This window comes from Falco rusticolus, chromosome 5, assembly GCF_015220075.1.
Source record: "Falco rusticolus isolate bFalRus1 chromosome 5, bFalRus1.pri, whole genome shotgun sequence".
NCBI classification, from domain to species: domain Eukaryota; kingdom Metazoa; phylum Chordata; class Aves; order Falconiformes; family Falconidae; genus Falco; species Falco rusticolus.
The window spans coordinates 61,362,247-61,389,511 of NC_051191.1; the positions used below are offsets into that span (position 1 = coordinate 61,362,247).

Below are 27,265 nucleotides of genomic sequence, written 5' to 3' on the forward strand. Positions count from 1 at the left end.
TTACACCACCAAACCCCATCTCAAGATTTTCATTAAATGGGGACTACCAGCTGGCAACTCAGTCAATGTGAGAAAAATCAAGTTTAAAAAAAACACCTTGGAGTGCTCTTACTCATTCATAATGTTTCATTTTGCTTATTGGTTTGCAGTTACGTTCCAATCACATTTCCTTTCAGTAAGAAAAGAAAAAGGTCTTATGTTTCTGTGGTGAAGATCCACTGAAGCAATGGAAAAAAAAGAAGTTCTACCTCTGAGGTGTTTTGTTTGCAAAAGCATTTGAGATAGTTTTCATTTGAAAACCACTGCATCCAAAAATCAGAATTCTCCAAGATCACTTGTAACTAAAGAGTCTGTCACTGCAGAACAGAATCTTGATGCTCCACCGAAAGACTAGCACCCATTTTCACCTTCTTTACCCCACTCCTCCCTAATCTGTTGCTTTTGTCTACAGTTTTACTGGCCCACATCACCTCTTTTGTTAGTTATTACTACCTCCTCACAAACTACCTTTAGGCCATTCAAAGTATACCCTGATAGCTTCTGTTCCTTAACTCTTAATCAGACCATTCCTGATCTCAGCCTTTTAAAGAGTAAAGCCCTCCTCCTGAATCACATGTTGTGACCAACTCCAAGGTCCTATAAAACTCTTCCCTTTTGGCTGATTTAATCTTATTATCTTGCCAGATCATCCTCTCTCCAGTTTTATCTACTCCTTTACTTTCTTTATGTGTTCCTCCACAGAGGTCTTTTGTTTGCTCTTACAATGTTCCCTGTGTTAAATCATTTTTCTGGGCAGATCCAAAAAGTATCTGCACTCTTTTCATTTAAATTTTGCCTAGAAATTACAATTTTTACGAGGCTTAGGAAAAGCCACGTACATCCATTTATCTTCTAATTTATTCTTAGTTGACTGAAGTGTACATACACATACAGTGCTGGACCACTGAAACATAGGCAGAATATGGTGACAAGAACAATGGAAAGTCAGAAGAGGATGGAAGAAAAATGCAGTATATTCCAGTTATTAGTATTGTGATCTCCTGATGCCTTGTCTGTATGTTACAGACTCTTTTTGTCAGTCTTTGCCTTTCTCTCCCTATTTAGACTCTTTGGGAGAAAGAGTTTTTCTTCCTCTGTGTTTAGAAAACGCTTGACATTTCAATCTCTGCTGCTGTCCTCCTCACAAATAATCTTCATGCTGTCCTTTTCCACTAGCAAGGACACACATAGGAGAGCAGTCTTTGGGATCATACAGTTGAAAGACACCCTGGATCCCGTAATATCGCCCTGATACAGACACAAGCTTAAACCCCCGTTGGAGTCAGAGATGAGTGTGCGTACTGAAGTCACTGGGAGACTGAAAGCCTATTTCAGTCTGACACCAAAGCACTGATTTAAATATGCCTTGGATTTGTCTGTCTGTTAATTCCATCTACATGAAAATTTAGTGCAGATCTTCAGAATTGCTGTGTTAAGAAGCAGGACAGCAAAGCCTGTTTCATTAGAAATATCAGTAGAACAACGGAAAGTCTTGAAAATCTGTCACATTGTGTCCTGTTTTCAATACTGGAATACTATAAGGCATAGACTGCATAAGCTACCATTAAGATTAAGAGATCAGCTGTGATAAATTCAATTAATGTGTAAAAATAAAACACTTGAACAACTAATAAAAATAGTAATTACTTAAGATATTAACTGATAAGGTTCTTTATAAAGATGAAATGTAAGGTGTTTTACTCTGTCTTGAAGTCTCGATAAAGATATTTTATAGCAAACATATTCAGTGCATTATTGCTGCTGAAGAACCCCGTAACAGAGCTGCGATAATCGAAGTGGTACATCAATGGGACCAGTCCCTCAGTTGTTTCTGAGATAATTGATTCCCAGATCCCTGGGGCTATTATAAGAGTGATCATTAAAATAATATTAGAATTTCTATTCCCACAAAGATTTCTATATATTCCTTCTGTATCTATAAACTGGGAGGAAGACTCTCTCAGTAAATGGAGAGCCCACAGTGCCATCTTCTTATGAAGTACAGAATTCTTGGTGCCAAATGCAAAATCACCTAAATATTAGCATTATTAAAGCTGACACAGTCCTTGCATTTTCTGAAAATTAATGGCATTGAAATATCACCAGTCATTTCTGCAAGCTTAGATTCATCTTACCTTATACCAGCCACCTAGATGTTGGCCTTTCACATAAGCTCTTGATCTAAGCTCCTTTGGTAGCCAACAGAGAAAGACAGGTGTGTCGAGATAGTAACTCATGCTTTCAAAGACAGGCACTTCTAAAAGAGTGAGCCTATCCCTAACCCTTAGTATGGACAAATCCAAGTGAGAAGACTTGCAGCTTTCATGTCTAAATTGACAGAAGAAATCTATGTCTCTGCCTACACTGCAAATGAGACAGTGTCAGTCAGTATCTTAGTGACAGTTACAGAGCACAGTTAAGATCTACCCAGTGCAACAGATTCTGACAGAACAATTTTGTTTTAGTGATGCGGCTGACACAATGGTAATGTACACAGGCCTTTCAATCACTGCAGTTTGGAATCCCATATAATCATCTCTACAGGAAGGAAACTACAAATACTGACAAGTGCCACAGCCTCTGGAAACCTCTGATACGTCCTGGAAAGTCCTGAATTCCTCCAGTCACACCAAGCAAAACTAAGTGATCAAATCTACTACCATTGTGCAATTCAACCACATGGACAAAATGTGAGAACATAGGCTTTATGAAAAGAAATTTTCATGATACAAAGCAAAACTTAGTTCTGTAGTCCTCCAAAGCCCCTACTCGGTAACTCCAGTATGTCAGCACTAACAGCCTCCTGGCTTTCATAACTGTAACTTTGTAATCAAAATGGAACTGGGCAATAGTCCTCATTTCCTCACTTCTCATCTTCATCTGACTTGCCTTCTGTGCTCCCTCTGCAGTACCCAAAACAGAGCTGTAATGGAACCCAGCCTCCCCACCCATGGGAGATGTAGGGTTTCACTGCCTAGCCATAATGCAGTTGCTTGTCCTCTTGCACAGCAGAATTAAATAAGCCACCTTTCACCATACATTCGCTACTGATACATTTCCTTCCCACATGTAGCTGATAATAGGAGAAAATCCAAAACATAACCATAGAATTCAGTTGAATGCTGATGATAACAAATAAACCCACATGAACAACACTTGCAAATAGGTCATAAATTTAGCTACAAAAAATTAAGTTAAAAATTTTACTTGAGCTACTTAGGCTTTTCATTTTATACTTTGTATTACTTGCCATAAGGTTTGGAAAAGCTGAATGATTTCATTCTTTTCTGTATAAAATGAACATTGATTTTTTCCCCCGTGTTTCAGGAAGAGCCAAAACCAATGCAAATGTTTGTATCCAGGAGGCTGTAATGGCACAATTGCAAAGCAAGGCTCCTGTCAGATTGCATCTCAAAACTGTGGCATTTCTTTGTTGAAAACAAAGCAGAGAAGATACTGTTATTACAGTCTCACCTATAACTGTTGCTGTATTATTCATGGACAAGTTACAGGCTTCTGCCAAGATCTCTTCTAATCCTTGAAATGGTTCTGTGTGGACCATCATCTGGCACATGTACTTTGAAGTTCTTTGTTGCTCTTGGAATGTTTATACTTGATGTTTTAGACACATTTTAATATATAAATTACCTGGTTACAAGTCAGTTCTGCTCCAGGTACATTTCAAAGGGATTGCTGCTAGCCACATTTAACCTCATCTGCTGAGATTAACTGGCACACGTAAACAAGCAGTATCTTTGGATCTACTTGCTTGTCTACCTGTTCCACTGGTGCAAACAATAAATTGATCTTTCTTTTATCTAAAGGAACAAGACTTAGGCATTAATGTACAGCCTATCTGTCTTAGCTCCCCTAATAACTGGAAACGTTGGCCAATTTTAATCAAATTTACTTAGTGGAATATGTCTCAACATATGACATTTCTGTATTTCTTGTGAAGTTGAGCAGTGGCAAGGAAAAGGCTCAAAAATGAGTTCAGCTCTTACTAGAGGTTGCACACTGGAGCTCAGTCTCAAGAAGTCTTCAGGAAATGGCTTCACTTGTCATTCGCCTGTTCTCTTAGTGGCTAAGCCATTCACAGTTCAGCTGAAAGTAGGAAAGTAATATGGCCACTGACTGAAAAAATGGCGAACTGAGGCACAGCAGGATTAAAACTCAGGCCTTCAAAGGTATTTATGCACCTCTCAATTGAAATCTGATGGCCTGGATTTACAGTAATTTGCCCAAGGTCATACAAGAAGCGTGCTGTAGACCTGGGAATTGAATCTAAGCTTGCACCTTGGTATTTGGACTTACCAAATGAGATTAGTAATTTCAGAAATGCACTCTGCCTAGCCCCTTCTTTGGCTGGATACCATTCTGCTGTGAATAAACACATCTTCTAGTCCTCACGGTGTGGATGTCAAAGCTGGCTACTATTATAGCTCTGCCTCCCAGGGGTACTGTCACAGCACAGACCATACACATGACTCCCCTTCAGAGCTGTGGGACCACACAGCATGAAGGCCACCTGAACACATAGTTCCTTTCAACTGTAGCAGAAATTTTACTGTTAAAGGGGCAAAACTATTTAAAACCAAGGTACACTTGGGTAGCTGAAGAATTTTTCAACACAACTAAAAGCGATTCATCCTTGGAAAAGTAAAAATGAGGTGAACTTCAGTTAATTCCATCTGATCTCATCTTACTGTGACTTGGTTAATTACCTGTAGATAATTTCTTCTGGATTTCTGCATTCAATCTTTCTTCACATAGCATTGCCCGGCTCTGTAGCAGCTTCCATTAGCTTTAATTAGGATTGTCTAATACAAATGCTCCAATCTAAAAAAAAGAGAGGTAACAAGCATTAGGAAGACCACTGTTAAGAATGAAAATAAATTTCTGAGGCACCATGGAGTTAATAGTTTGACAAAAGACCTATTCCCAGTCTGTTACACTTAGAATTTCACAGTAATAAGAACTCTGCAGAATGTTAGATGATACCCCCCCAGTGCTATTTCTACAAAAATTGTAATTTCTTGTTTCAAACACATACTTTTCCAAATGACAGTCCAGAATGCAAGTAGGGTACATTTCAGAGCAGACTGACATATCTGTTCTGGTTTAAAGAACATGCTTGCTCACCTTTGACAGCTTTCTTAGCGAACACTTACTAAGCAGAACAGAAGATATGTGAAGATTTTGATTTCCTTACTGAAAATTTCAGCCACAAAATTACAACCTCATCAAATAGATCACAACCTCACAAAGCTCTCTTACATCTTACTGCAGTTACCTCCACCTACTCTTGAACATTCTTCCTTTCTTTTTGCATAGACAGAATTTGAGCTGATCTAAAAGGAGAGGTAGATTGGACACAGAATCTTGAGGAACAAGACAGAGAAATTATATGTGAACCTGGAGAATATAAAATCTAAATGACATGACAGGGAATTTGAGACTGTAACTGATAAACAGCTAGATAATAAAGCAACAAGCATTACGCTAGATGATTTATCAAGGTTCACACAAGACACCACTGACACTGTACAGATGAGAGATGCAGATCAGACATGTTGAAATACACCTTTTCAGGATATACGGTATGAATAGAACATTTAGTGCTGCAAATATATTGAGCTTGAAGAATGTACTTAGCATATGGATAAAATAATAAAGCGATTAAAGACTGCATGATAAATGTGTGACAGAAATTGTTACTAATGGAAGAACACGAGAAAAAGTGTACGTAAAGGGGAATGCTGGCTTGGATTGCCTGGCTTCAGTTGGCTGACAAGTTTAACCACTGAGTGCTGTTCTGTCATCAATAACAGTGAATACTTGTTCCCACTATGCTATCCTAAAGAAAAATGTTGCATAAAATAGGTGGATAAGTAGTATTTCCATCAATACAACACTGATAAATGCCAGCAAAAACACTACAGGAGAAAAGACTAATGCTTCTGTTTCAAGTTTGAAAAATGCGCAGTAAAAAGATTTGAGGGCCATGCCAACAAGGAGATTAAAAAATTTGACTAGCTGCTCAAAAAAAAAAAAAAAGGACACTGCTCTGTGCCCTGAAGAACCTGCACACTGGTCAGTGTTCATCTTTCTCCTTACTTGTGAAATTCTGGGCTGAGACGAAAGAATCCATCCAAAGATCTTAAAACTGCACAGCAAGATGAATAGTGTATTGTCATGGTATTATATTTAGTGAACACAAGCTATGAAATAGATAAAGGGGAAAATGCACTCCCTAAGGCCCCAAAGTCAGTGAATGTTCTTGCATTATTTTACATCTTCTGGGCATTTTAAAAAAAAAAACTAATTAAAAAAAGTACCCAGGAGGCAGAATCAAGCTGCATATAGCATTTGCAGTAAAAACCTGAGGCCATGCAAAATTTGTCTCGTATGATGTTTCAGTTTAAACTCAAAAGAAACCAAACAAATGGACATTTTGAGTGAATTTGAATCTTTGTGAGATATCAAAACACATATAATTAATGTTGCTATGTGAAGCCAAGTGGAAATGTGTAAGGTTCATTGAGTTTTGTTTTGTTTAAATCCAAATGCCAGAAGAAAGCTAGGAGGGGAATGCACTTATTTATCAGGTATTAACTGGAAGAAGAATGCTAGCAAAGGCCATTGTGAAACATGAGTTTCCTATCAGTTTAGAGTAAATACTCAAGGACCTCAAGTAATGAAGAATGACTATAGGTTATTAAGAACTGCACCTACTCCCAAAAGTCTAGGAATGCACCTCCAAGATCAGCTATCCAGGGACACTTGGCAAAGTGAGTCTGAATAAACCAAGTGCTTCCCTGCATGGGAAGATTAGACCGAGCCTCATCATTCCTATACTGGGGCATCACTGGAGTCACCTGAATCAAGACCTCTGCCAACCTACTGGCTTTTCCATTTGCAGCACCGGCACAGGAGCCTCCTATTTGCCACCATTTCCTCCCATATCACAACTGCTTTTTATGGTTGGACTCAATGATCCTAAAAGTCTTTTCCAACCTAAATGATTCTATGAAAACAAAAACATTCTTGTTACCTCCATTGTGGAGATTGCACATACACATATGTTGATGGCAGATGCATGGAATGTCTTTGGCTGCCTTCACCTAGAAAAAAAAATCTCTCTCAGATTTTAGTGAATGGCAGGACTGGTGGATTATGAAGTGTTTCATATAAATTCTTCATAAGAGATGTTTATAAATCTTAGCGGAGCAGTCAGTCCAACTATCATCCTCACCCAGCGACCCGTATTTCTTCAGAAGAGTCTAAAAGTGAAAGGAAAATGTGCTCTTTAGGCCCTGTGTCACCAGCAGGAAACAATCCTCTCAGGTTTGCTGTTCTATTTTATTTCTGTAGAGGGAAGGGGCAACACAGAACCACAGGTCCTCTCACACAAGGCGTTGTTCCAACAAACGGTTTGGGACCTAGGTCCCACGGGCCATCCTCCTTCTTCATTGACCTTCTCGATGACGAACATCAGCCTGTTGTTTCTCAGTCTAGGTGAGACCTAGGAATTCACCGGGGCTGGTGGGGGTGGTGTTTTCCTCTCAGCCGATGAACCTCTATGCAGGTGTAAGGCAGGTTTGGGTAGAGCTGAGGAACCTCTTGACACTATAAAACCGGTACCTGCCCCACTGACCGCAGACCCCTGCCGCCTGAGCGATCAGGGGACAGGACGGGGACAAGGGCAACAGGTCACTGCCCGGTAGGCCACTTTCTCCGCCGTTCCCCACCTCCCAGGGTTTCCTTCACCGCAGCCCCGAGGAAAAACTGCGCCTGTCAGCGACCCCACCGCACAAACACCACCAACCGCCCTGCACCCCACGGGAGAGAGATCGCTTTCGCGGGGGTCAGCCCTCCCTCAGGCCGGGAGCCAGCAGGTGCAGCCCACAGGCGGCTTTACCTCAGCCCGGCCAAGGGGCCCCTCGGCGCGGGGCGGGGGCGGGCCTGGCGCCCCCGGGCCGGGCGCCTCCGTCCGCATAAAAGAGGCGGGCAGGGCCGGGCGGGCCGGCGGCGGGAGGCAGCGCGCTGAGGGGAAGAGCCGGCGCGCGTGGCGGGGAGGCGGCGCGGAGGGAGGGCAGCCCGGCTGCGGGAAGCGGGGCTCCGCGCTGGGACTGGTTCCTTCGCAGCCATTTTCTGTCCAACCAAACAGCCGATTTGCGGAGGGAGCCAACCAGGGCCGCACTGGAGGTTTGTGCCTGGCTCCGGCCAATGATTGGTAACCGGTTCCACTGCAGGCTCGAATGAAATGTCCGTCTCCCTCCCCGGGCCCCGGCGCTGCCGCCGCGCCGCCGCCGCGGGGACCAGGAAGTGGGGGGCGGCAGCCCCCGGGCCCCGCCACCGGCCGCTCGCCTCTTTGTGCGACCGGAGGCGCGGGGGCCGCACGGCCGGGGGAGCGGAGCGGGCGGGCGGGGGGAGGCGGCGGCGCGGGCGGGGAGGCGGTGGCGGGGGTCTTGGCAGGGGTGGCGGGGCGTCCGCCCGCGCCGGTGTCCGCCTTCTCCCCTCGGGGCCGGCGCGAGGACGTGCTCCCCCTTCCCCACCCCCCCCCACCCCCCCCGCTCCGGCTCCATTTTGTGGCCTAGGCGGGGGAGGCCGGCGGGGTGTAGGAGGCGGAGACGGGAGCGCGGCTGCCCCGCGGCCGTGTCCGCCGCGGGCCGGGCTGCGGCGGCCGGGGCGCGGGCAGGGGGGGGCGCCCGGCCGCCCCTTGAGGTCGCGGCGCGGCACTGGCGGGGCGCGGGGCCTCCCGCGGGGCCGGCCTGGTGCCCGCCGCCACCCCTCGGCAGCGATTCCCCGCCCGGTCGCGCTCGGTCTGCCCCAGGGCCCCTCTTCCCGGCGGCGGCATGGCGGGCGGGCGGCTTTGTGGCGGCCGCGCCTCGCTGTGCGGGGGCGGAGGGGGCTCCGCGCTCTTTTGTTTTTGACCGGCCAGCGCCGCGGCCCACCGAGCGCCCTCCCCTCGCCGCGGGAGCGGGGGGCACGCCGCGCTGCTGGCCGGCCTGCACCACGCCCACGGCCGGGAGCGGGGCGAGAGTGGCCCCGGCCCGCCGGCCGCCACCGCTGCTGCTGAGGCCGAAATTCCCTCCAAGGTCTGGCGGTGTTGTGCAGGGATAGGGAGTATAGGCGAGGCCCCGGGATGTGGTGAGAGTACCCGCGTGACCGGGCCGGGCAGCCCCGGCCGGGCACGGCGCTTCGGGGAGGGGGTGACTGCAGGGGGGGCAGCGGGCGGAGTGCGGCCTCCCCCCGCAGGTTCAGCGCAGAAATCACAGCCGAGTGCCTGACAATAAAGTTGCTGAACAACTGGGGACACGTCTTGAAAATAAGGGATGGTGATGGGTGAGGGATGTATCGCACAGATGCGAGCTAGGCGCAGGGAAGACTTCGAGGCTGTTTGTGTGAGTAGGAAGGTGTGTGTGTCCCCGACCCCGTTGTCCCCGCGCAACAGCATCGCTGAAGGGCATGGCATCAGGAAGTGAGATCGATCGGCTGGCACAGCCGGGCAGCATCCACGGCTTATCCTGTAACGCTTGGCAGGTAGGAGGGAGGTGGGACTCCACTGTTCTGCCATGTCTACGCAACTGTTGTTCGTTCAGCAAGTGTTCTTGGGCATACCTGTGTGTGCCAGGTGCCACTCCATCCACAGACTGGGTACCTGGTGATTCTCAAGAAGTATTGTGTAGGCTATTCACAGGCAGTCATATGGGAAAACAATAAAAAAAGTCTTCTAGTAATGTTCCCACAGCTATTGAGGTACACTGGTTAAAGAAATATTCCTAGGTGCTGCTGCAATACTGTGGCAATAGAAAATCAGTCACCTAGCTTTACCAGTTGCTTCAAGGCTTGAGTGAAAATACCTTGTTCTGCAAAGAACTGTCACTTAAAAGCTGCCTAGTGTGCTAGGATTGCTTTTGGGAGGGCAAAATAACGGATGACAATGACCTGAATATTTATAGGCAGTGAGTGATGTAGAAATCTGGATTTTGGCCTTTGAATGAGCTCTCTTATATGTAATAACCTTTGTGTATCTTGTTGATAGAGGTTACTGACAAAAAATAATTGCACCTTTCTCAAAAGAAACTCCAATAAAACAGCAAAAAGCAAAATGGAAGTAGCTGCTTTGGACACTATTCGTAGTTTGGCTGTAATTGTCTTTCAGGAATGCAGAAATTGTGTTTATGCATATTCATTAGCATAGTGTTCCCAAATAATAAGCTTAGTGATTACTTTCTGTTTTTCTTCACTTATGTGGCCTGTGGCTTATGACAGTTCTAACATTAAGGGAGGATCCATTTGTAATTCTGAGACCTAAGATGGCTTAATCTGAATCATTATTTGAGGTCTGTGTCTTGTGCTCTGCATTGGGTGGGTGATTATATATGGTCTTGGCTGCCAGCATTACAGTTATGAAATTACATTTGAAAGAAGTCAAGAATGCTGGATATTACTCTTTAGACTAATACGTGGCAGCTACAGCAGTTCAGACTTTATTAATAGATAACCTCTTACTTGTGGTAATTACATGAAGGGAGGCAGTTACAGAAATTGAGTGAAAAAGATTGTTCAAGATACTGTGAAGATAGCACACATGAAATACTATGAAACTTTTCAAGTTAATGATCTTGTTTTGTCAACATTTAAAAAATGCTTGCAAGGCTCTTCCTTTAGTACTTTCAAATGCAGATCTCTAATGTCACTTCACCCTTACTTAAAGTTTTGCTTAGAAAGAAATTTGACTATTCAGTACTGAGTTTTGCAGTAATACTTTAGAGAAGCATGGTATTTGGAAATTGGTATTTTAGTGGCGAGGTGCTTGTAAAATGCAAAACATGACTTTATATGCATATGAAACAACATGGGTAAGTAACATTGGCAGAAGAAAAGGAAGTGTCAGCAAATCTGATAACTTTGACTGAAAATACTGGCCTGGTCTGAGCTAGTTTTGCAAAATTCTTACTTGCCTTACTGCTTGAGACTAGTAAGTTTCTCGGCACACTTGATGTGCTACTGCAATGAAGGGAAACTTAAAAATGTTATCAAACTTAAAAAAGGAGAAGGCAGGATTTATGGATTTCTGCTTTCATAAACAGATGAGCTTAGTTTTTCATGAAAAACTGTGAGAAAAGCATCAAAACCTTAATATGGAAAGGTAATAATGGGGCTTTCAATCAGTGTTGCAGGAGGAAGGAGGTGCTGGTACAGTCTCTTCAGCACTGCTGTCCTCTTCCAGCTTCGCAAAAGCAACAAAACTGCCTCCATTCCTCCATTCATCTTAAGTTTTTTTTCTCTCCAGCTTCTCTCTTTTACTGCCAAAAAAGAGAAGGCGTGGAAACTCAGTTTCTCCTGCTTGCTTCATATCACTGATCCACTCCTACTTGATGTAAAAATATATGCATTGTTAGTCCACCCATACATATTGCAGCTAACCATGCTTGTGAACAGTTAGCCAGCCTGGTAAGGAGCCACCACATGCTTTAGCACAGCTGGATCCATGATACCAGGACTTATAAGATGAACAACGGTGGAAGGTGAAAATATTTGGATTTCACAAGGGAAAGAAAGGTTTCCTCCGCATGGTCCAGGGGAAGGAGCCTGGTGCAGCCTAGGAGCTCACAGGCTTCAGTGACACTGTTAGGTCCTCTCAGCATCTGTCTGTTTCTCCTAATGTAGTTCTGCTGTGGGGGAAAACTCTGAATGTGAGAGATTAGAGGAGCCTGAGATGGAGAGAGAGGGAGCGAGCAGCATCTGTTTGTGTTCTAGGCATAAACTTCACATTTTTGTGGATCTGCTGGAACAATGTCCCATGAATGTATTTACCAGTTAGTGTTTCTTGCTGCAGGAGACACTGCTTTGCTGCCGGGTGAGAATTCAATGAGAAATGAGGTTCTCCAGAAGTCACTGAAAAACAAAGTTAAAATTGTAGTTTCAATTAAAAATTCTGTATTTTTGTTTTGGAGCAGCAAGTGAAGGTGCAGAAATCTCAGATCTTCATTGTCTCTGCTGTTACATTACTACTTTAGTTTTACATCTCTTGTGGCAAGGTGTGGTGTCAAAATTAATCTGCAAGGACTGATGTGGTTACTACCTACAGCTTTAGTTACCATTTCTGCCCTGCTTCTGTGGCAGGGACAGCTGTGTAGAAAGTGTATGAAGTGCCTCAGTTCATTGCATATTGTTTTTTGCTGTCCCTCCTGTAGGGCAATAATTTTTGGGAAACAGGGTGACCATGTGAATTGGAAGAGATCTTTCTTTTCCCCTTAGGGATTATAGAATCCTTTAGGTTGGAAAAGACCTTTAAGTTCGAGTCCAACTGTTAACCTAGCACTGACGAGTCCACCACTGAACCATGTCCCTAAGCAGACCAGTTTGGCAAGTCATTGCCAGGTAACTTCCCCATTCTGAAGACAAAAATCTTCTTTCTTTGATTCTATTTTTGCCTTCTATACTGATCAAAGTTTTAAACCCTTCCTCTTAGTGCTAACCGGTCTGGGCTTGCATTCTTCAGCTGTCGTTTAACTGAGCCACTGGTACTGCTCTTCGAAGAGAGCTTTTATGATTAAACAGGATGCAAGATATACTTTGAGATACTGAGGTTTTATTAATTCAGTTTCGATGTATTCTAGAAACAGTTTGAGTTGTGGGCAGCTGATGGAGCATGTTTTTTTAAGCCTCTGGAAAATTTTTCTACCGCATGTCAGTGTAAACCTGTATGTTCATTCACTTCCATCTTATCACTGAATTTTCTTTGCCCTTGATACAAAATGTTTCTCTTCTGACATATTTCTCAGGTTAATTTCCCTGGATCCATTAATTTGTATATTCCTAGTAATATTCTTTTTCATTAGAAATTTTAAAAACCCCAAAACCTCCAAAAAACACCACCACCAGAAAACTTTCTGCTGCTGCTCTGTATTTGGTTGCTTTTTGCAGTGTATCACTGAGTATTTGGGTTGAGTGTTTTGTATTGTTCGGTTTCTCTCCCTTGTTGTTAGTAAAAATCAGATGGTGGCATGGTCACTTCAGAGACACACGTTTTCACGTCTGATATGCTTAGCTTACAAGTCTTGATTCAGTCAGTATAGGTACGCATAAAGGGGCTTCAGTGTTTTCCTAGCACTGAAGGCTAAGAGGAATGTACAACATGCAATAAGTGCTTCTTGCAGATGCATGCACTAGGTGCTACAAGACCAACGTGTTGCAAGCCCTACTCCCTTGTGTGATTCAGTGGTTGCACAGGTGTAGGAGATGCTGTCCTGTATTAAAAGACATTGCCATGTCTGCATGCTGAAAACTGCCGTGCAAGTGGGATATATAACCTGTGAATAGGTACTTTTCTTTAAAGAAAGTTGTAACGGCTCCAGGGGCTAAAGCAAAATCTGTGTTTTTGCCTGTCTGAAACTTTTAGTGTTAGATCTCCCAGGATTTTGCCTGTTCATAAAGATTAGCATCTACTTTCATCTAGAGAAGCAGCTATTTCTGCGTCATGTGCCAGTGTGAGAGCTGTTGTCCCTTTGGTTTCCAGTGGCTGCAGTTACTGTAGGCAGGGTGTTGTTTCTATGCCACATTGGACGGCTGCCTTTTTAGTCACATCGGGGACACAGTTTAGTTTTGTGGGTTTGGTAGGTTTTTTGGTGTTGTTTGGTTGGGGGTGGGGGGGTGGGGTTTAAGGGGGGATTAATTAGCAACAGCATATTGAGAGCAGTGTTTTCTCATTTTCTGAGCAATGTGTTTTTTATGTATTACAGGCCTTGTGCCGAGCTGACAAACAGATATGTAGTGATTGACTTGAATTTGGAACATCTGAAATAAAAATTGTAATGTGGTTGATTATGAGATGACTAAGATAACAGTGAGCACGTTTTTCAGCAGGGTCGTGTTAGTGTCATGCATTGGGTTCAAAAAAAATACTAGATGGTGTATTAATTACTGTTTCTGTATTCAGGTGCCTAGATGTAGTTTGAATTAAATAGCAGTGTGACTGAAGTCCTTCCACCACACTTAATTGGACTGAAGCAGTGTGTAGAGATACCATTCCTTTTCTCACCATGAGGCCAGCCAAGCTGTGGGAGAGGCTCGCTGGGCAGGCTCTGTCCATGGAGGTCTTCAGGATGTGGTGGGATGAAGCCCTGAGAGCCCTGCTCCATGCTTGGAGTCGACCTGTCCTTGAGCAGGGGTTGGGCTACAGTCCTTCTGAGGCCCCTTGCAACCTGAATTATCCTGTGATCCTGGATTAGGACCTGGTTATGCTAAGCGTTACGCAGAAGGGTGTTACTCTCTCTGTAATTCCCTGTCCCAAGGTTGGCCTGGCAGCTACAAGTCTTCCTTAAAGTAATACCCACAGAAGTCATGTTAGTTGATGTTAAGCTGTCAGTGCCCGTTTTCTTTATCTGAGACAGAACTGCCTTTTTCTTTTGCAAGCCTTTTCCTGTCAATTTTGCTAATTGCTATTTTAGATTCATAATGTTGATAAGCTTCCGCTCATTCTCACTAATTGTGAGATAATACATACTGTAAGTAGATAATGGAAATGTGCACACAGAAAAAATAAAAATAAAGACAGTACCTTGAGGACGCATTAGTCTAATATGGCCAAAACTGCATACAGACGCAGCGGAGGTTTAAAAGATTCAGGCAGGAATTGTCTTTTGAAGGTGAGCTAGGTGAATAAAAAGGAGGTATTTTTTTACAGAATATTGTTGGGTCTTGGCAATAAACATTCAGATGGGGTAGCCTGCAGGATGGGTAAACAGCAACCAGTGAATTATCATGTTACTGTAGAAATTTGAGGAATATTGCAATCCTGGAGGAAGGAAGCATTTTAGAAGATCTGTTTCACGGAAGACTGAAAAAGGAGAGGGGAAGAAGCATCAAGGCATTTAAAATAGTACTGGGGCTGAGTAAACTTAATGCTTAAAGTGCGCGGAGACCCTAATTCTGAGTTAAATTCTGGCAGGGATTGGAGAGCTGAAACTTGAGAACAACACTGCCAGAAAACTAACTTAATTTTGGAGGTAGCTTCTGTGATTTACCAGACTGCAGAATGTTAATTGCTTCAAATTGCAGAAGGGAAAGAGACACAGCTCTTAATGATGGGTGATGTCACTTTTGGTCAACTTGACGTGCAGGATTGCGATATCCCTGCATTGCCATTACAGTAAGCTAGTAAGCAAACTGCAGACCCTTTGGAAAATTGAAAAGCATAATCAAATCTGCCAATAAAGAGGATGCCTTATGCATACAAAGCAAATCTATGTGAAAGTTGGCACATGGAAGAGTAATGCCTAAAACGCTACCCTTCATTTGAACAGAGCTTCTGTGTAAGAAGTGAAACTCTTCTACAGAAGCCCATCAAAAGGGATCAGAAGTGTTTAAAGAAAACCCCAGAGTGTGTATGTGTGTAATACTCTGTATGATGAAGAGGTGGAAGAGTTGTTTTGGACTTTTTTTTTTTCCTCTTACACAGCTCCTAAGGCTACATCCAGCTGTTGTAGTATTGCCTGGCATGTGAGCAGTGCTCATGTTTTTTGTGCGTCTGTGGCCAAGTGTAGCACCAGATGTTGCCCAGAGGCTGGAAAGTAAAACCCAGCCCTGTGGCCACAGGCAAAGTGCAGGTTAGAGAGAGGTTAAACGGCTCTTATTTCTGGGCATGTATAAAAATAGTACAAGATTGCTTCTCCCGCCCTCTCCCTTTTCAGGCTAATGGTTCTGGGAAGAAGTGAGGAGCGTGGTCTCACCCACAATGACCACATGACCCTTTTGGGGTAGAGGTAGTTTTCCAAAGACACCAGGGTACCCGCACAGCTGGTGCAGGTCAGTGAGTGAATGAGCTGGGTTCTGCCTCCCACAGGATTCTGTGTAGCTTGTCAGTAAGGTCAGCTGCTCTCATCAGAAACAACTTGGGCAGGATGGGTAGTGCTAGTCCAGCGAAGAAACTGTGAAGTGTAGAATGAGAATGGAAGACCTGGTTTTCTAGTGAACAGGTAGATAAGCAAATGCTAACAGTGTTGTTTGATGTTAAACATAGCCGAGAAAATTCAGGGCAAAGGTGAACCTGGTGCTGTGCATCTAATGCGGTGGGAACCCCTTCTTCCTCCCTAATTTTCATGGTTTCCTCTCTCTAAAAGGAGCATTATTAAAGCACATAACTGCAAAAATAACATCTTAAATGAGAAAAAGCACGGCAACTAAATGTTTTGCAAGAGTTTATTTTTAACATACTAATTTTCAAGGCACCTGCAACTGGAAAAAAGTCAAGATTGTCCAAAAGTTTTAAAAAGCTAGAGACTTGAATTCAGACTTAAGTTTGGCACTGCTAAAGTGGCCCCCTTGAAAGCATAACTGTTGTTTGCCGTGATTTTTCTAATAGGTCTAAGCTTTCTGCTGAGCACCTGCTGATAGTGTTTAAGGCAATCAGTTATTCCTGAAAAAGTAAAAATGCAATATGGCAACAGGTTACGTGGCCTGAAGCATTTGCTGTTGCAAGAATGGACGTGAATCTGCATGTTGTGTATGATGGCAAAGTGTGGATGCAAAGGGCAGTGATGGATTGCTGTTGTGGCAAGTCCTCACATAAAAGGTGCAGACTTCTAAGGGGCGTAGGAGGCATCTTCACCTCTTCCATCTCCACAGAAGGAAGTGTAACACGTGCAGTGTCTCGGAGCAGAGGCAGCAGGCTGCTGAGCAGCCTCTGTTTGGAGCAGCACTGTGAGACCTATTTACTTGTTCACCAAGTGGATGTCTTAGCAGATGTTAAGACTTACCAGCAAAATGGCTGCTGATGATCACAGTAGCTTTGCCCTGTTTGAAGCGGGGAAGGCAGGCTTGTCCCAAACTCTTCCAGCTGAAATGTGGTCAGTGCCTCCGGGGACAAAGGTCCCTGGCCAGGGAGGGAAGTGCTGGCTCTCTTGGCTTCCCTCTTTCCCCTGGCAGTCAAATTACTTATTAAACTGTGACTGTCTAAAGCCTCAGGGAGAAGGTTTCTTGTGGGCCACCACGTCAGAACATTGTGAAAGGAGCACTGAAGGATGCCCGGAGGACCAAGGCAGCGCAGGACCAGGGAAAGCAAAAGAAAACATGACGCAGAAGGCACCTAGGAATGACTGGTGCCTGGGGGCGAATGAGGATGCATAGCTGGTCCTGAGGTCTGGCTAGGAGGAGTTTGTCAGTGGGCTTGAGAAAAGCTGTTTGGGCGGAGGGTGATGAGTGAAGGATGCACCTGGTGTCATCATTGTAGGAAAAACATGCAGTGAGCTGGTGTAGGTTTTGGGGGTTGTTCAGAGAAACAGATGCCTTGGCCTGTTCTGGTCAGACTCTCACGGGAATAATGCAAGATTGCTATCAATGTGCTGCATGAACCAGATTTTTCTGTGCACAGCCTGTGCCTCCAGCTGAGTTTTTGGGGAAGCTTCACAAAACAGTTTCACTGTTTCCACTGTTAATAAGGCTCAGTAATGACAGAGAGACACTGTTCTCAAATGACAAAATATTTATGCTTTGTATAAATTGGTCTCATAGTTTTAAGTTGGTAAGTGCTGCTTTTCAGCCATTGCTGCACTTAATGGTGTAACAAACATACCTGAAAGGTTTCCTTCTTCTGGTTGTAGATGGATGGTGATAGCTCCACAACAGATGCTTCTCAGTTAGGAATAGCTGGAGATTACATTGGTGGCAGTCACTATGTGATACAGCCTCATGATGGTAAGAAATGTTACAGTAAATACTATTTATTTCCTTCCTCTTTTATAGTTCTCTGCTGTCTTCTTTCAAGCCAAGAATTTGCAGTTGTTTGTATTTGTAATGCTTCACTGTATAAAGCATTTTTTCTGCGTTCTGAAGGTGGGGGTTAGATTGTTCAATGTTGACACAGTCCTTTGAGGTGGTGACGAAAAAAATTGGTGTTTAGGAAACAGTTTCTATTTTGATATGACAAGAGTGCTTGGTGTTCAACAGCCATGTACATTTCTGCACATAATGTGATAAAGATGATATCAAACAACCATAAAGGTACCTTGGTGTTGCATCTATTTTTTTGATTATTTCCACAATGTTAATACACTGTGCTTTCAAAGGTCTTCGTCCTTCAGTGTAAGATTTTAAACTGACTTAATTATTGCCTGCTGTCTATCACACACAAATTCTGTTAACTTTTCCTTATTTCATTAGACACAGAGGACAGCATGAATGACCACGAAGATACAAATGGCTCAAAAGAGAGTTTTAGAGAACAAGATATATATCTTCCAATTGCGAATGTTGCAAGGATAATGAAAAATGCCATACCCCAAACAGGAAAGGTAATACCCTTGTCTGGTAAAGAAAGTGTGTTAATGAGTTTTATTCCTTCCTCTGAGTGAACTTGAGCTGGTAGAACAACATATTTTTCCAAATGATCCTGGCTTATTGGAGAAAAGTTTTATAAAAGAAAAAAAAAAAAAACCACCAAAAATCTGAGCAGGAGGTGATCGAGACCCAAGTCCATTTTTCTTAAATTTTTAAGTGTTTAGTTACTGCTGTAATTAAAGGGTTTCCAGAACAGCATTCTTCATAGAGCTTTCCTTTTCTAAGCTATGTTCTCTGAAATTGTCATAATGGGTCAGATTTGGTGACAATCCCCTATCAGTAAGAGTATTTTCTGTGCCATTCTCTCTTAAAAAACTTAATTTGCTTTTATTAAGGTGCATAAAATTTGGAATAAGTGAACCATTTTGGATTAAATAAAACTACAGTTCTCATACCAAAGAAAAAAATGGTTAGTCTTCTGTTGTCCAAATCTTTATGTATCCGAATATCAAAATGACCTAAGAAGTCTGCCTTACACCATGTGGAAGATAAGGCCAGATATTTAAAGATGTATTTTATTTCTTATGTCTAAGAATAGACTCTTTAATCCATTCTGCTGAGTTGGTGATTGTATAATTGACCATTCTACCTGTTTATCTTAAACCTGTTGCTGTTTCTCTACTGTATTCCAGTACAATTCCTGCCCCAGTAACATTTCCTCCAGCTAAAGTTGATTGCTTTTTTCCCTTTTTTTTTTTTTGAGATCACTCTAAATAGAAGCAAGATGTAATTTACTTGCGTCTGCTTGTACTTTCATAGTGTTCAGGGCTTTCTGGAGATCTGGGTGTTAAATTTATATCTTTGCTGTGAAAATCTCTTCGCTAGTCCATATTGTCATAATTTTTTAGTGATCAAAATGAGATTTTTCTCAAATCTAGCATATGGGATATTGAGCTGTCTTGAAAAATCAGGGAGGTTTTTGTGAGAAACTGCAGGGGAAGCTGCTGGCTGATGAGTACTTCTGAAAATCTCACCCTATGTGTCTGAAAATATCAGAGGAACTAGTGAAGATTCTACATACGGTTACTGCTTCATTATTGCTTTTTAAATACAAATAGGTTCTTCTCACGTGAAGAATAAGAATCTTAATTATAATAATCTTTCAGTTGGCTCCTGTCAGCTTCCCAAATAATCATGAGTAATGCTTGCAGTTATTTTAAGTTAGGTAAATTAGGTTTGTCTAGCTGAAAACCATAATCAAATTTACTTATTTTTGCCAGGGGCATATGTTTCTTCATTTGAAATCTCATTTGAAAAATTTATACCAGAATATTAAAGCATTAGAGAGGCTTGCTGCTAGGCATATATTCTAGTCCCTGAATCTGGCCAGAATAGAAATACTTGTCATTGCCAAATTTGTGGTAACGTACTGCAGTGGGGTTGGACCTGCTGGGCCTATTAAAAAGGAGGACTGAAGTGGACCATGGCGTTGTAATAAACAGGTTTAAGGAGAAGGCATATGTAAACAAAGTAAAGCAATTCTGAGAGGCATCTATATGTAAAAGCTTGTACAGAACATAGTTATGGCTTCAGGAGATCCTGGCAGTTGGCTGTACTGCTTGAAATAGTAAAACTAAATTAAAATCATGTTGCAGCGGTGTTCAGAGCTGTCACATTTTGAGTGGTTCCCTCACATACAGGTGTTGTCTAAATGGGTATATCATCATCAGGTTTTGGGAAGTTTCCTTTATGTAGCGTACTCTTTGGGATTGTGTTGTTGGTGGTGTTTTTTAATCTTCTTGCATCTTGATTAATCATTTTATGGTACTTTTTCCTTACTAGATTGCTAAGGATGCAAAAGAATGCGTGCAGGAGTGTGTAAGCGAATTCATCAGCTTTATAACGTCAGAAGCCAGTGAGAGGTGTCACCAAGAGAAAAGAAAGACCATCAATGGAGAGGATATTCTCTTTGCCATGTCTACCTTGGGGTTTGATAGCTATGTTGAACCTTTGAAGTTATACCTCCAAAAATTCAGAGAGGTTGGTATATACTTCAGTATTTCCTCACTTAACCTGGTTGTGTTTGTCTTTAGCTCCCTGTCACTGTAATGGTATAATGGATAACTTGCACAGTATCTCACAGCTATTGTCAGGGACTAATGCAATGTTTAAAAGCATTCCAGAGGATATCAAGAGAAAAAGGAGTAAGCAAGCATTTTGATTAGACTTGCTGATTCAAAGCAGTTAAAGCTTTCAACTGAATAAATTCTCTAATATATTGCTGGTAGTAAATCACTCTGTTCTTTAAAGGTGCCTGTTAAGAATACTTAATTCGATCTTTGGATTCAATCAATAAAACTGTACTGGACCGCATCGCGTGAGGAACTAGCCCAATGCCTATTGTTTGTCTGGGCTTTAGATCTGCAAAAGAAAAAGTTGTTTTTCTCAGGCTTCCACGTAAATCATTACTCCAACGTACCTACTTCAGTGTAGGGTTTTTTAATAATCTAGTGGGTTTTGAGTTTTAGCCTGTCCCTCAGTTTAATTTAGATACACAGTACAAGTCAAACTTTTTGACAAAGTTGCTTCTGCTGGTGTGTGCTGATGTTTTTGTGTGTGTGTGGGGGGGTTTGTTCTGGTCTGCCCTCCCCAAACCCCTGTCTCCTCTGTTTGGAGACTGAAGAGTTATGCTTGCTTGCTTCTTTACTTTGGTGTTCTTTTACCTCAGAATACCAGATTTAACCAAACTAATCAAAGGTATTTTTATCCAGTAACCTCTGTTCCTCATAGTCCTGAATGAAGAAGTTGTTCAGGATTAAAACAATCCTGGAAGAAAACCCTCCGTTTTTATTTTTTTTTTAATGTGGATCCCTCTGTTGGTATGGCCCTGTGGTTTTACTGGCATGAGTGAAGTAGGCATGTCTAAATTGGCAGTGCTGTAGATAGAGATGCTCTTCAGACTTTTTTTTCTGTAAACCGATGTTTTTAATTAATAGGGTATGACTTGCTAGTGATATTTAATTTGCTGATAGAACTTGAAGCTTCCATTTCCCAGAAGGTCATTTCCATGATAACTGAGTAACAGGTGTAGTCCAAAAGCTGAAGTATTGCTGTGTGCTTTATCTTCCCAGTTCTGTGTAGCAGTTGCACATGCCATCAAAGTGCTGTATGTGCTTTAATTAAAAATGCAAGTAGTGCCTAACTAGTTTCAGTACTTCTGGAGGAGTCTGAAGTGGGTGTACACTACTTTAATTCTGAAGTGACCATTTTTGCAGATATGTATGCTATGGGCATTGTAGCAGAGTAGTGGGATTGGGGTTTAATTGTTTTTTTTTAATTAGGTGTTTTGCTCACCAGTTTTAAACCTCCACGCCAGCTAGTTCTGTCTTCAGGGTACTGCATATAGAGAAATATTTCTGATTTGTTCCTTAGTATTTAGTCTACATCAAACAGTTGCAGAGAATACTTTTTATAGCCATATTATTTTCTTAGATGTTCTTATGTAATAGCACAAAGCACCAAACATCATACTTTTAGAACTGCATGCAGATGACTGGGAGCCTTGGCTTTCTGTGCTGATTCGCCTTCTGGCTGTAGTTCTTGATGTGGGAAAAGAAATCCAGTATCCTGGTTTTAAATGTCAACTCCTAGTTGTATGGTGTGTGGTTGTAAGCAAATGTTGCACATTCTTGGTAGTTCTGAGATTCTGTGATTTCTTGGAATCTTCTTAAGTGCTTCTTCTGGATTGCTGCTGATCGTCAACTTTTCTGCAGGAGGCAAGAGCCCTTCTTAGAACTACACAATGCTAGTTTGCAGAGCTTTAGTTTCTGAGGAGTATGGCTAAGATGAAAAATGCCATTCGTATGTTCTTGTACTATGCATGTTCTTAAATCCCATAGTTTTACAGGTCTTGGATTTCAAACTCCAGCTGCTGCGCAGTGACTCTTCAGCAAGTTCCAAACCTTGGCTAGAGCTCCTGGGCTCTGGAAACAATCTCAAGCCAACTGTACTCTTAACACAGCTTTTCTCTCCCCTCCACTTCTTTTCTCTCTCCAGGCAATGAAAGGAGAAAAGGGAATTGGGGGAACGGTTACAACTGGAGACGGTCTAAGTGAGGAGCTCACAGAAGAAGCATTTAGTAAGTAATACTTTCTAATTTATTATATTACTATGTCTTTTCTAAGAGCAGCACTTTCTTTAGACATCAGATTTATTACTTGAGGAATACATCCTGCACTGGCCACATGTTACACCTGTGATCCATTAAGATTTTCATTTGAGATACCTGGAGGATAATCAGTGCTCCCTCCCAATCAGTAGTGTTTATAGTCAGAATGAAGTAATATAGTGATAATGATGACTAGTAATAGCTAATGTCAGCTGTTAAATGCATACTTTGGTTGCCAGTATTTTTCTGTACACTTCAACACAGATTTGTAATGAAAGGTGCAAACTTTTTTTCTCTCCCCCCACCCCCCTGTAGCTGCATATTTAAGCCACATTCATTCTACCTGCAAGACTGTTGAGGAAAAAGTAAAATAAACTCCACTTGATGACTTGAGGAGCTCGTCTTTGAGAAATGAGCCAGAGAAGAACATCATCTTTGTATAATTCTAAAACACTTAGTATTTCTTATATTCAAAAGAATACACAGATTGGCAACTAAAAGTTGTAGAGCAAGGAGCATCGTATGCATTCACTGTAGTTTTTCTTCCTTATACTGTGAATTAAAGCCTGACAGTTGTTGGGTCTGTGTTGGTTTTGTTGATGCTGGATTCCTGCATGTAGTCTTCACCTTGGCTTTTAAATGTTACGGGCTGATAATCTTGAAGCTGATACCAGAAGAATTAGGAGGCATAGCTCTAGTTGTATCTATTGACAAGATTTAGTTTTTCAAGCATCTGATAAATCTTCTGTTTAAAATCACTGGTAGACTACTGAACTAAAAAAATTCAAAGCCTCAGGACCGAAATGACCTATTCAAGGTCTGAAACACAGTTTGCTTCCAATGTGATGACTTTGACTTTATAAAACAGTACAGACTCTTTGTGTGTCTTCTAGCCTGGAGGATGAGCTCATAAAACTGGCTGGAAATTAAGAATCTAAACCTAAATATTGCAGAGGACTTACAGAAAGCTGTATTTTTTTATATGACTATTTCAGTTTTATAATTGAAGACTAGGCAATGCAAACAGTAAACTCGTACCCGTATTCATATGTAGTAGCTGTGTTGGTTCAGAAGTAGTAAGACTCCAGCACAATTATAGGCCCAACTTACTCATCTTGGGTATGTTGCTAAATGGTTTCTAGATTGCAGCTGTTGGGAGTCTGATTTGTCAAGTTTCCAAGCTAGACAATATGTGGTAACTGTTCCAAAAGCTTTATTTTGTATGTATGCTGACTTGCATGTCAAACATGTAAGCTGCAGCTCAGAAGTTGAGGGAGAACATTTCTGAAACTTCTGACAGTATCTGCATCCAGTATCTTGTTTCATGTGAATTCCCCTCTTTGCCCACAAAAAGGTTCTAGCAGAGAACGTTATGCTGCAGTGACTTGCAATTTCAGAGTTTTGCTGCTTTGCTTCTAAGTAGCAGTTGTAAGGTACCTACTCTAAATGTCACAGAGCTCAATGTACGTGGTGTTGTGAAGATTTATCTTAGAGCATCACTCCTTTTATTTTCTTTCTATATCTCAGAAGTACTTTTTACTCTGTTCATTGGCCTTCTCTCTCTACGAAATTCAGAGCTCTTTTGCATACCCCAAAGGGCACACTGAAGGCACCCAGTGTGATGTCAGGCTCTGGCAATGTGCTTTTTTTTTGGTCATTGCTTGTCTCTTCATCTCTGTTGCCTTCCACAGGGCTTCCACGTTAGAGTCCCTGCTGGATCCTGTTTTACAGAGAAGCGCAACAATTCCGTGGTGTTCCTCGTGTGTGTATGCTCAAGAGCTAACCTTATGTCTAGACAAACAAACAATTCTTGGTTTGTTTGGATATTGAATGCTGGAGATTGCTTTTTTCAGTGGTCAGGATGGCAAACTCCACTCCGTTTGCCAGTGTACAGCACTGCATGTTCTGCTTCAGATACGTACAGGGGAAGGACAAGGTGCATTCTTAGTTTATCTGATGTAAAATTAATGTGACTATTGCTTCCTAAGTGTTTCTTCCTAATGGGAATAAACTGGTTTACTTGTACCACTCGGTAAAAAGTGTGTCTACACACAGTGTAGGATGGTAGCTGTTAGGAGAGGAATGGCTCCGTAGTCCTGGAGCAGACCACAATTAAATGTTACTTAATGGTGACAGACACATCCAACAAGGCTCTGTATCCTGCAGTTCCTGTCTAACTTTCTTAAAATGCTCTTTTTCAGCTAACCAGTTGCCAGCAGGTTTAATAACTACAGATGGCCAACAGCAGAATGTTATGGTCTACACAACATCGTATCAACAGGTACTGTGTTGCATCCCCTGCTCTCCCTTCTGCTGCTAAAATTCAAATGCTAATTCAGCTGCCCTGTTCTGAAATAGGAGAATTAATTTTACTTAGTTCTTTGTGGTGGCTGTCATGACTTTCCAACACTGTAACAATTCAAGGCTGCTAGCCGCAGTGCGGTTTCAGAAAAGGTGCATTTGAATGTAAGCTTGCATTTTCTTTCTCTAGATCTCTGGTGTTCAACAAATTCAGTTCTCATGATTTGAAGAAAACTTTGTATCTGGGATCATGAAACAGAAAAGCTGTGCAACTCTGACGAAGAGGCAGTTTTAATGACTGGTGAAGAGATTTCTCTCTTTGTATATTAAATAGCTGTAATGTAGCTACCAGAAGCTTGACTAATTGAGGTGTGAGTTCTGACTCAAATCTTTTTCATGATGATTTTAAAAAAAAAAAATTGGATTTTAAAGGTATTAAAGTATTTTTGTTTTGTACAAGAGTTTGTTGCTCTGTATAACTCCTGTATGCATTGTATATTGCAATTTATTACTGTCAGAGATTTGTAGACAGTTTCTTATTTTCATATTGAATCATGTTACTTTTGTAATTCAGGTAAACAGCTGGGTTAATTCATGTTTACCCTTTGAATAAAATTGTAAGGGTAAAGTTCATTTTTGAATGCAAGTTGCCTTTATTATAAAGATTGAGTTGGTCTTGGTTATGTAACTTGTCTTGCATGACAACCTCAACTAACTTTACATGTCAACATATTTATTGAAATTTTGAAAGGGACTTTTTCCTCATGAAACTAGCAGCTCAAAAGAATCGCTACAACTGTTTTTTTTTTTTTTAATGTAACCTCAGAATTAAAAGTTAAATGAAAAACAACCAACGCTCTACTACATTTAGAGACTTGGAGCTTATCAGCAGTGTTGATGAAAGCACTGACTGTGTGATGCAGGTCGGGTTTGGTTTTTTTTTTTTTGTTCCAGTTGCATTAACTCTCTTTAGACTTTCTTTGATATATTTAAGGTAGTCTTTGTACTACTGAAATAACTCTTTCTTTTTTATGTATGTTTTTTAGAATCCAAAACTTAGAAATTTGGGGGGGGGGGGGGGGGGCGGGATTTTATAGTCCTTGTGGTAAAAGATCTCATTTTAACTTTTTACTGAAATGTTTTAAGGTTTCTTGTGAGACTGTGGGAACTCAAATGTGTTAGCAACTTCGTGTACAGGCTGCGTGTGTGTGTGTGACTGAAACTCGAACAAGTGATACAAATCTAAAATGGAAGACAGACTTCTAGTTTGCAGTCTTTCCTGGTTTTGCAATAAATTCTACCTAGGTAGTGTAGTTCTGTATATTTAGTGAGCTGTTCTTAGTAACGTTGCTGTTTCTTTAATAATTGGGTGGGTAATTTTGTTAGATGCAATGTCTTAGCCTGTTAGGATAGGGGTGGTGGTTTTAGTAATATATCTTATTCAGACTGAATTTTGGGACCTTTGATATTTTTACTGTTTTCAGTGGTCTGAAATGTAAAATAATAATTCTCTTTCCACATACCTGTCATTAACTTAAGCAAACCACATCTTGAATCTGGTGCCATATAACTTCTTGCTGGTTTTGTCTTTTTTTTTTTTGTTAAGAAAAAGTAAGCTATTTTCCCCCCCGATATTAAACTGTTAAACCAAGACATCCCAGAATTCTGAAATAGCCAGTTCTTTGCTGAACAAAAACTTTTATGTATGTGCAGGTTTGAACAGTGTTTCTTACAAATCAGCGTCACACTGGCAGAGCCTCTGGAGGCGATCCAGTGTATTCTGTGGCAATCTGGGAGGATGTTCTGGATTTTGTGGTAGTCTGTCATTCTTCAGCAGCTATGACTGAACAAATGGAATTTTTCATTAAATGTAAAAAAATGAATAACACAATCCCTACATGAGCCCCTTCTGTTTGTATTGCATTTATTTCAGGCCGTTATACCCTGTTCTTGATGTTCCTAGATTTGAAATGGAAAAAGCTGTGATCTCAGCTAAGGAGAAGCTAGGGGAGATTTGGCAGTTGGATGTGCAGGAAGGGAACTGAGGTCGTCTGTCACACTTACTTGAAACCAGCTATGGTTTTCAGTCTGCCATCTCTTCTGTGAGTTTAGGTTAAAGTGTTTTGAGTTTGTGGTTTACACACCGTCATGTGAGTGAAGGGGAGATCCTGCTGCTTTGGTCTGTCTTTTTTTTTTTTTTTTTTCTTCTCCCCCTCACCCCCTGAAGTCCAGGGACAAACCTGCAACCACCTTGCTTGTTCACTTCCTGGAGATACACATGTAGAAGTAATAGTGCAGCACTTTGATCTCGCTCTGAAACCATTCACCTAATAAAGTTTGTAGAGTCCTGTAGTGCTGGTAAAACAAATGTGATCTGAGGAAATACTTGCCTAATTTATATTAGGAGTAGCACTACCACTGCAGAATCTTTATTTTTGTTTAACAGCTGATAGGTGTTCTCACATTTCT

General features: G+C 41.9%; 2 protein-coding genes across 4 annotated transcripts in view; one reads left to right on the forward strand and one right to left on the reverse strand.

Moving 5' to 3' along the window:
* The window catches only part of TXNRD1 (thioredoxin reductase 1), a 47,718-nt gene extending 42,934 nt beyond the window's left edge, over positions 1-4,784 (reverse strand). Inside the window, exon 1 of the mRNA XM_037389140.1 lies at positions 4,764-4,784. The gene's annotated coding sequence lies outside the window, so the exon portion shown is untranslated. The remainder of the gene's footprint in view (positions 1-4,763) is intronic.
* A 3,327-nt stretch (positions 4,785-8,111) lies between these two features.
* On the forward strand, positions 8,112-26,451 carry NFYB (nuclear transcription factor Y subunit beta). 3 transcript variants are annotated; one of them, XM_037387463.1, is made up of 7 exons: positions 8,112-8,247; positions 17,652-17,745; positions 18,211-18,341; positions 20,170-20,367; positions 22,384-22,465; positions 24,697-24,776; positions 24,987-26,451. In XM_037387463.1, exons 2-7 carry the CDS (start codon positions 17,652-17,654, stop codon positions 25,017-25,019), a joined length of 618 nt encoding a protein of 205 aa, XP_037243360.1. In that variant the 5' UTR covers positions 8,112-8,247; the 3' UTR covers positions 25,020-26,451. The 3 variants fall into 3 exon arrangements, with proteins under 3 accessions (XP_037243360.1, XP_037243359.1, XP_037243358.1); XM_037387462.1 differs by having other exon boundaries at positions 8,186-8,275; XM_037387461.1 differs by lacking the exon at positions 8,112-8,247 and adding an exon at positions 9,155-9,585.
* Positions 26,452-27,265: the final 814 nt, after the last annotated feature.

Coding starts and splice junctions, on each gene's coding strand:
- NFYB (XM_037387461.1), top strand. CDS start 9,511: ATGGCATCAGGAAGTGAGATCGATCGGCTGGCACAGCCGGGCAGCATC. Junction 9,586..17,651: donor TATCCTGTAACGCTTGGCAG/GTAGGAGGGAGG, acceptor TTCTGGTTGTAG/ATGGATGGTGATAGCTCCAC. Junction 20,368..22,383: donor ACCTCCAAAAATTCAGAGAG/GTTGGTATATAC, acceptor TTCTCTCTCCAG/GCAATGAAAGGAGAAAAGGG.